We start from the raw sequence: 10,345 nt of genomic DNA, 5'->3' as shown, positions 1-10,345 counted from the left end.
CCTTCACCTCAAGCGTCATAACACATCTACACAATTGTGCTTGCACTACACACTGCTTCTTCTTCATAAAATAATCAAAAATGTTATTCTCACAAAAAATTTTAAACTGTTCCTTGTTTAAAATTGCGCACATGCTTCCATAAATATCATTGTCACTGTACGAGCACATGTGCGGTGCAAATCTTGAAAGTTTTCTGACAAGGAATATTTCGTCCCACATCACCTATACAAAGTAAAACTACCACTTCTTAATCTGTAAACAAAATTCAATCAAACAAAAAAAAGATATAACATGCATATGTATTTCAGATGATTAAAATGCATATGTATTTTGATCAACTCATAAATGCAACTAACACTGAAAAATACATATCAAATTTACTAAAAATACATATAAACAATAGATTGTTATGGTATTTGAACTAAAATAACATGCATATGTATTTTAACATTGTAAAACATACAACAAACACTGAAAAAATACAAATACTCAATATGCATATCAACTACACTAAAAAAACATACATGTCAAAATTATTCAACTATACTAAAAATACAATTCAACTATACTAAAAATACATATCACCTATACTAGAAAAATATATATCCAAAATACTATTAATGAGTAGTTAATTTCAACAATATATTTTCACATAATCTCTAAATATCATCATAACAGAAAATACATAATTACTTGAACACTAAAAAAAAAATATATTTAAAAACAAAAAAAAAATACCTCTTCCTCACTTTCTTCTTCAGATTCATCATAAGATTTCTCAACCTTGTCTTCAATTTCTTTAGATTTCCTTTTCTTCTCGAGTTGTTTTTTAGTTTTTTGTTCCTTTGGAGAAGGAGTTTTCTTCAACCCTTTTCTTTTTAAAATTTCCGTCATCTTCACTTCGTCGATATAGAACTTCGACCTAATCTCTTTCGATATACCAGATTTCCTCAACTGTAAAGGATTTGAAACAACAGTTACTAAATCTTCTTGAGTTAACCCAAGACTAAATGATGGTGCATTATACACTAATTTCATATTCCTTGTACCACTGTTTATAGGTGTTTTTGCAGTGTGTTCATCCATTAAAACACAAAATCCTAAAAAATTAATTTTTCGATGAATTAGAGTAGGCAAAAAAAAATCGCTCGCATGCAAAATACGATTCCTAATTATCTGAAATATGGGAAGCAAATCCTTATCACAGATCGTACAAGAATCGTGCAAAATGCAATAAAATTGAGGAGAGAGTGATGGTTAATGGCGGAAAAATAGGAAAAAAAAATTTAAATTAGAGAAAGATAATGAAGGAGGAGTGAAAAGAAGGATTTTCTCACAGTAAAAAATTTTAAGCGGCAAAAAAATAAGGACCACTTAAAATAATACTACATATGTTATAGAATGTAATTAGAAAAAAATGTTATTATTTTTTTATAATTAAGTACTTAAAAATGTTATTATTTTTTATAATTAAGTACTTAAGTATGTTAACATATGTATTTTTTCCAATATAAATAGTGCACTTAGGCGGTGGAAAATAATAAGAACTTGTCCAATAGTACTCTTTTAGATGGCATGTGCTGTTTGACCATTCTTTGGCCATCAAATGTTCTTGGACTTCAAGTAGCACACATGTTAATTATGGACCATATATTAAATTGAATCACATATTAATTTTAAAATATTTAAACAGCTCTACTATGCGTCTCACAATTAATAATACATTATCTTCAAATAATATAAACTGCAGCACCTTTCCTTAAATATTAGTCACATCAATTCGTCAATCAATAACTTTTTGGAGCCCTAACTCAAGTTTAAAACTCAAAATTTGCCAAAAATAATTGTTGTATGAATTGATCAATGTATGAGGCTACAATTTATCTTTCGCATTGATACTTAAGCCTTCGCGGTGCCATTCCTACCCTCACGATCATGTAGAAGACTTTGGTTGGGATTTGACCATACTACTGTGGGGGCATAAATAATTAAATGAGATTGAAATCAAACAAAATGAAAAACAAAAAGGTAATGTAAAGAGATACAGTAGAATAGTAGGCGCATCAATTGTTGATAATTTGTGTAATTTGTTGCTTAGCAATTTGCTACCCCTTTCGTTCCATTTTACTGTTCTAAATTTCTTAATTTGTTGTTCTATTTTATTTGTTCTTTTTTACTTATCAACACAAGAAATTTTTTTTTTCTCATTATACCTTAGTGTAATTGATAACTCCTTATTATTAGCATTCTTAAAAAATATTGCAAAGAAGAGTACCATTAAGAGTACACCATTAAGAATATAAATGCTGCTTTGATATTAGTCATCCATCAATATTATAACTAACAACAAAACATAATTAATAGGCACAAAATGGTTAAGTTATATTACCAATCATTATTTTTTAATAGTAGTGTCATCTCAATTTGAGACGAGTAAAATGAGATAGTGAAAGTATTTATCAACTTGTAGGTGTCAGAAGCAATTTATTTTGATTGGTTAAAGCAAGGGTTCCTTTTGCTATAAATAGGAGTGGTCTCTCAGCTTAAGTACACCAACCAAACAGAGAGAGAGTAATAGCGAGTATTAGAGAGTAACCCACAGGCTATTTTTTAGCATGTGAAAAAATAGCATGAGAGTAATATTATAATGAATTGTGTGAAATAATTTTTTTTTTTTTTTTTGAATTATATAGTTTCTTGGCACTATCAAATTGTAGGAAGTACTATTATATTACTCTATTTGAATAGTATTATGTTTATTTCATTATAATATTTGATGTTGTTATTACTCACTTATTATTGCTATTTGTTATGAATATTATTCTGAGTGCTATTATTATTTTGCCATCAACTCCTGCCTTTGCAGTCGTAACCCATTTTTCCACGGTTTTGATGACCAAAATCCCTCAATTTCATTGTCCCCATTCCCTCTCTCACAATCGTGAAGAAGGAAATCATAACCATCAAAAATTGCAATTGTCGAAATTGCTTTATATATGCTAAAACACCTTTGAGCTTATTCTTGGATCACAAATTAAACATATCCACAAGTCAAAAAATGTACTCCCTCCGTTTCATTTTATGTATCGTCTTTTGATAGGCCATGAAATTTTTCAATTTGTAAAATTTATAAAATTGTTCCTCTTAAAGTAGCTTTAATAGTTACTTTTTAGTTGTCTTCTCTTATTAATAAGTAGGACCCAATAAAGATAAATTGGGAATGATGCTATTAAATAATTATCAAATAAGGAAAGATGACATTCTTTTTGGGATGAACCAAAAAGGAAATGATGACACATAAAATGGGATGGAGATAGAGCTATAAAAACGGGTTGATCCAGCCTTGACCCAGCCCATCTGGGCTAGCCGATACGGGCTTTGAGTTTGACGGGTTAGACCGGATTGACCCATTTAAATGACGGGCCAAAAAATACCGAGCCCATGCTATTACCCTGTGGGTTGCGGGCCTCACGGGCCAGCCCCCTTTTTAAAAAATAATATTTTATCATTTAATTTTATACTGTTAATAAACATAAATATTTATCACACAATAACACATAGTATTAATGTTTGTTAATTAAAAGGGAGCCAGAGCTTGAATCACCCAAAGTAGGAAGAAAACGAAGAGGTGACACTACTCAATCGAAAACATCACGGTTGAAAGTCGATGGTGCGTTGAGGGAGATATAGTGAAGAGGCGACGGCTAGCTGAATTAAGGAAATTAGGAAAGTGAAGAGTACAATGTACTCTTTATGTTTTAGTGGTAGATATTTAATTATTTTATTATTTATTAGATAGCAAAGTAGGAAACTTTCCTGTTTTCATTTTCTTTGTTAATGGAACCGGTCAATGGTTATCATTGGACTTGATTGTTTTTTAACTCTTTTATTATTTTTTATTATTTTATTTTATTTTAAAATTATTTATTGGGCTGGCCCACATGCTAGCCCAACCCACATTCCTCAAGCCCTACGGGCCATGGACTTATCCAAATCGGGCTAAAAAACTCTATTCTTAAATGGGCTGCAAAAATTGAAACCTAACCCATCAACTTATAGGCCGGACTGAGCTGGCCCACCAAGCCTTGACCCATATTGACGGTTCTAGATGGAGGGAGTAATATGAATCATGCAACGGCATACACATACTCAAAAAAGGGTTAAGTTAGTTCAAATATATGCAAGTGCAATTGTTTGCTAATCATTAATACACTTCATGAATCAACAAAACTATAGTCATGTCTCAATTTTTCGTGAGCTTGATATAATAACAAACGGTATGATATCATGCTTTCGATTATAAATGGGAATACATACCATGGAAGAACTATTCTTTCATTGAAACTGACTTCATGTGATCGAAGAAATAAGTTATAGAAAAAGGAGCATGATATATCCCAGTTTAATTTCCAAAAAGTGGGTACATAGCATATAGATTATTCTTCAATGTGTAGAATTCAACAATTCAATCCCTCCTTTTGTGTCATATAATGTTTTTAAATAATAAAAATCTATAATTTTCTTCAACCATTTCTCACTAGTTTGCAACAATCTCATGCAATCAATCTTCTATTCATCTAAACATCCCTGGATTAGCCATTGGTGGCACAAATTGTACTGCAGCTTGGCTTGATATTCTTCTTCGTTTCTTTTTATTTGCTTTCCATCCTGAAATATAAGGGGTAATTTGGTTGGAAATTCTATGAAAAATTAGTTCCAAACATAAAATCTTGAATAAAGTAAATAGTGTTTGATTGGATGGATTAAGAAATATAATTCGTGCAAAATTAATGGATTCTTTAGTATGTCTTATATGAAAAAATTATTTTAATATAGATGATGTAATAACTAGTCAACTGCATTAAAGTTATGCATGAATGTATTTATTATTTTATGTAGATTAGAAGTGTGAAATGAAAATATGTATATTAGCAATACTAGATAAAGGTACTTAAAAGATAATTCCTTAAGTACGTAATCACTATATAAGAATGACACATATATATCAATTATGTTACACCTTTTCATTTGTAGTTTGTTTAAAAAAGAATTTCACATGTTTCTCCGCTAAAAGTAATTTTGCTTTTAAACTTTTGTTTTCCCTTTAATAAGTTGATTTAAAATAACATAAATTTTTAATGTTTAAACCACAAATTTCAAAAATTATTATTGTTTTATGAAATTTCACGTGTAGTCAAACATCTTCAAAATCTCCTCAATATTTTTCATACTACATGAACAATTATGTTTGAATTATAATTTTGATATAAATAGTTCTCCATGTGAATTAAACTATTATATTATGAGAAAATAAAATAGAAATAAAATGAATTAAGAATTACCTAGAGCTACATCAAACCCAAGTTTGTTAAGCTGACGATAATTCTGACAAAGGACCAATCTCATACAGCATAGAGTAATTGCAAGCTCACTGAATAGATTACCCATCAAGTTGTACTTTTTTCTGAATAGCAGACGATGATACCATGCAAAAATGAATGATGCTTGACAACATAACAATTCCACAAGTCCAAACATTAACGCAGCTTCCCACCAAGCTGCATTGAAATAAAATATCAAAAATTAGATCAAAATATATAGTACTCCTCCCTTCGGTACTTTTTAATTGCCATAGTTGCTTTTTTAAGAGCCAAATAATATAAACTTTGACTAATATTTTAAAATATTATTTTTCATCTTACTAATATGAGAAAAATTACAAGTTATAGTACTTTTGTATAGATTTTGAGTAAATCCAAATTGTAATTTTGAAATATCAAATTAATCTAATTTATCTTTAAAAATTAGTTAAATTGACTCTTAAGAAGTGAGACGTAACAGCTAAAAAAGAACAGAGGGAGTAGTATATGTGTTTTTTCCAATTGATGTAAATAGTTAGAAAATTACTCATTTGCCCTTCAGATAAAATCTCATCCACTTGCCCAAACGTAACGCAGGGACATATACATGTAATAAAACCTACAACAATATCATAAAAACATGATTAACTATATAAGAAGATTTAAGAGAGAAATTAAGGAAATAATTAGAGGAACCTACAATTCTTGATGTCATCAAAACAATCGAAAAGGCCTGTGGACCAAGGTTGACTATAAATTTGGCCATTAGAGGCATTATTGATATTTCTAGGGAGCGTTGGATGATAAAATTGGTCAAGAGGAAAGGGCACAGGGAAGTATGGAAATGGTGGTGGCATCCCCATTGGTGGGAATAATGGCATCGTAGAGGGTTGGTGACACGGAGGTGGTTGTTGTGGTAGTGGCATTAATGGCCAGGGAATTCGTGTTGATGATGATGACAATTGTTCTGGCAAGAGCGGTCCACAAAGGGGATTTTTTGGTGGTGGTGACATGGCATTTGACATATTTGTTGTTGTAGTTGGTATAACGGAATGAGATGCATTCGTCGAATTATGTAATGATGATGAGGATGAGGAGAAATGTGCCTGATTTGAATTTTGTGATTGAGACAACGATGGTGATTGCGATGAAAGATCTCCATGTGTAGAATTTTGTGGCCCTTGAATTGAAACTTTAGGCGATGGAGATTGTGGTGAAAGAGGTTCATGTTTTGAAATTTGCAATATTGGTGACAATTGACTAGGGGATGTTGGAATGTTCTCATTATTACCATCTGTTGTTTGCATTTTTTGGATGAATTTCCAATAATTGTGTGTGAAATGTAAAATTAATCAACAAATTGTTGAAAGAAAATATGTTTTTTGTGTTTATACTTTATAGGATGAAATTTAATAATTACAGAAGGAATGAAAGGAAGAAGATGAGGTAATTTCATGAAAGAAGAGGAGATGGGATGAGAGTTGTAACCTAATAATTGTAACTCCACCCTATCATTTTGATAAAAAGTTTTATTTTTTCCTAATATGATTTTCTTTTCTTCTATCATCAACCACAAGTGGCCCATTCTCTCTCAAAAAAAAATAATAATGACAAAGATGTCGTTTTGAGGATATAAATAAATATATATATATATATATATATATATATGAATTTTTAAAATGCCCATCAAAAATTAAATAATTTGTTTACCTTATTTAGTACACTCAATTTAATTCCTTCGTAGAAAGCTATACACATGAATGATTTTTAAAAAAATGTAGATATAATAACGGCTTACTTTGAACACAATAAGTGGATACATGTACTTAGGATCAATTTGAATCAGCACATTAAGAATTTAGAATCAAAATGCATTTTTGAATAATTTAGATATTATTTTTAGATTTCAATATCAAAAATATCTATTTTTCAACAACTGAATATGTATAATTTATTTATTGTTAAACATAGCAAATATACAATTTAAATAAAAATAATTAGTTTTAATAAAAACAAATTTAATGAACTAAAATTATTGAGTAAGAAACATTTATGTTCTCTAGTATGATGGAGATAGTTTGTTGTGGTGATAGTAATGATTGGTATTAGTGGCTAGTAGTGTTAATAGTGATATTATACTGCTCTAGTTTGTTGGTGTTGTAATGGCTAATGTAACGATGGTGATTGGTAGTGCTGGTAGTTGTGATAGTGATGTTAGATGATGTTAGTAGTTGAAAGTGTTGATAGTGGTGGCTAAAGAATGTGTGGTTGTTGACAATGTGCTAGAGGTAGTTGGCATCGGTGTTAGTTGTGATAGTGAAGATTATTGGTAGTAGGGATTGACTATAATGATAGTAGAGGTGATAGATGTGATGGTGACAGTGGATGAAATTATAAAAAAGAAAGTGTAGGTGTGTGGTAGCGGTTGTTAATAGTGTTTGGTAGTGGTGGAGGTTGACAATGACAGTAGTAATTGTGATAACAAAGTTAATTAGTGGTAGTGACTGTAATCATGAATAGAATGGTGATGAAAATTATTCGCAAAATACCTCTTAATGATGTTGAGACTTTGTTCAAGATCTTTATGATTAAGACATATTTTGATCGAATTAGCGTTTAAATCTTAATATAAATAAATGCACTCAATAGCATAAAGTTTGAACCATTCAGATTCAAACCTCCATTAAATTCAAACATTCAGACTAATATGTTTGAATCTGAATGAAGGTGGAAGATATGATAGTGACTGCCGCTAGTTTTTGAAAATGGTGGTGGTCCTCGTGGTGGTTGTAATAACAGAGGTGATTGATGGCAGTTTCTAATAATTGACGATGATAATGATAATTGATAATGATGATAGTTATTGTGATAAAAGAGATGGTTAATGATGGTACCTACTGATTGTCGGTAGAGTGATAGTGAAAAATCTATACAAATATACCTTTTCATGGCATTAAGATTTTATTCAAGATTTCAATGATTAAGATCTGTTCAAACTAACAATTTAATTAAGTGCAAAAAATAAGGTCTAAACCTCCATCCTATATCTATATTCATGGACTACGTTTTAGCTATAACTAATAAATTATAAAAAAAAATTAATTTACTATAGACTTAATTATAACAACATTTATTTTTTTAGCAAATCCACTAGGCAGGTACTTAGGGCTAATCTTTTATTAATAAATAAAAATCTCAAAGAGAATAGTACAAGTAAGGAGAGTTAGGTCTTATCTTAATAATTCTAACGAGGTAATAAACTTCTATTAATTAACAAGCATGCCGAAATAAAAAATTCAAAAAAATTAGAAATTCAATGATCATCACAAAGTTTAAAATACTCTCTGTGATGCTAATACATATGAAAATATTGAAGTAATGCAAGAATAACGTTTGATTTATCAGCCTAAAACTTTATTCATGTGTATGGACTAAAAAGATAAATTTCTATTAAAGTAACCTCAAGTATTTTCCTCGACTTCTTAAATTTATCCACAACAATTGATATTTTATTATTTGCCTTCTTGAATTTATTTGATCTTATTATATTGTTGAGACTATAATATAATTTGGTTTTTGTCGCATTTATAGATACCTTAGAATAAATTCCTCAATCACCTTACCATCCCAATTATGTTGCTTTTCACGTGCCTTTTTTTGTTGCTTGCACTTCTTTGTTGCCTAGGTGGGATATTCTTATCCTTGATCACCTTATCAAAGCATATCTCCAACATATCATTCTCATCATTTCCATTAGACATGCCATTGTTAAGTCAATATCATATGTTATTATTGGCTATGATCTATACCAGTATGGATCTACACCTTTTGGAAAGTAGAAAAATAATATCGGGAAAAGTAAAATATAAAGTTATTGTAACTATCTGAGATAATAAAAAACTATGAGAGGGATAGATATCCAATATTATAACTATTTTCCAAGCTCAACCTTCTGAATGATCACAGTATTTTAATAGATCTTTGATTCCTTCCAACAGACTGTCATTTACATGAACATGAAAAGAATGAGTCAAAGGCCTTCCCAACTCTAGATCATCCGCTTTGTAGATTATCCTAAGATAATTTCTCGTACATCAATCTCTATCTATTTCATCAATACGGATAGACACCCCTCCATGATTTGGAAATAAGTTTTTATTGACATTTGGAAAAGTTGTTTAGAGAGTTATAACTTTCTGATTGATTGGATGTTGAATAATGTGCTTTAATTAGATGGATGCGATCCTCAGTGGTATGCCCAACATTTCTAGAATGATATACACAATGTCGATCAAATATGAGGAATTAATATAATGGATCGATAGGATCGTGTTCAATCTTTTATATTAATCTATCCACTTTCAACCTTTGAAGATCTGCTTTTGAATCTCATTTAGAGGATTAAAGATTCTAGGAGTTGTTCTTGTAATATTTGATATGTTAGTGTTGGGATAAGCTTTTTGATCACCTTATTGTTGATCAAATCTTAGATCTTATGAAGATATGTTTGTATTTGATATGTTTCTATTTGATCGACTTTTCCTTGGTTGGATAGTACTTGCTGCTCTAACCTTTTATAAAGGTGAGTTTGTAATTCTTCTAATGGTATAAATAGTTTTTTTTGGTAATAAACAGTGAAGTATTATCATATCAATAAAAAAAAAAATCACAAATACACCTAGGTAGCAGTCATAACCCCATCCCTTCTAGTAAGGGGGTTAAGAATGGGTTGGCAAAGTCATATTTTTGAAAAAACATCGTTTTCACAGAGTTGACCCCCAAATCCGAAATCACAACTTTTCAAACTAAGGGTCGAAATGAGATTTAAAAGTCGTAAAATCACACTAAATATGTTACCACCATAAAATCAATATTTCGAATCTGCTGGCGAAGTTGAATTTTCCATCCGAGGTCGTTTCAATCAAATGTGGATTCCCCACCCATATTTTCAATTTTTAACTTTTTGACCAATAGGTGAAAATGA

General features: G+C 30.2%; 1 protein-coding gene across 1 annotated transcript; it reads right to left on the bottom strand.

Moving 5' to 3' along the window:
• Window positions 1–4,320: 4,320 nt before the first annotated feature.
• On the bottom strand, window positions 4,321–6,894 carry LOC124896933 (cell number regulator 1-like). Its single transcript, XM_047408859.1, has 4 exons — window positions 6,062–6,894; window positions 5,909–5,980; window positions 5,344–5,559; window positions 4,321–4,669 (listed from the first exon to the last, which is right to left on the bottom strand). The coding sequence occupies exons 1-4, from the start codon at window positions 6,666–6,668 to the stop codon at window positions 4,575–4,577; spliced, it is 990 nt and encodes a 329-aa protein (XP_047264815.1). The 5' UTR covers window positions 6,669–6,894; the 3' UTR covers window positions 4,321–4,574.
• Window positions 6,895–10,345: the final 3,451 nt, after the last annotated feature.

Source organism: Capsicum annuum, chromosome 1 (genome assembly GCF_002878395.1).
Source record: "Capsicum annuum cultivar UCD-10X-F1 chromosome 1, UCD10Xv1.1, whole genome shotgun sequence".
In the NCBI taxonomy this organism is placed as follows: Eukaryota; Viridiplantae; Streptophyta; class Magnoliopsida; order Solanales; family Solanaceae; genus Capsicum; species Capsicum annuum.
Note: the sequence above shows the minus strand (reverse complement) of the source record. Positions and strands in the feature narration are given on the sequence as shown.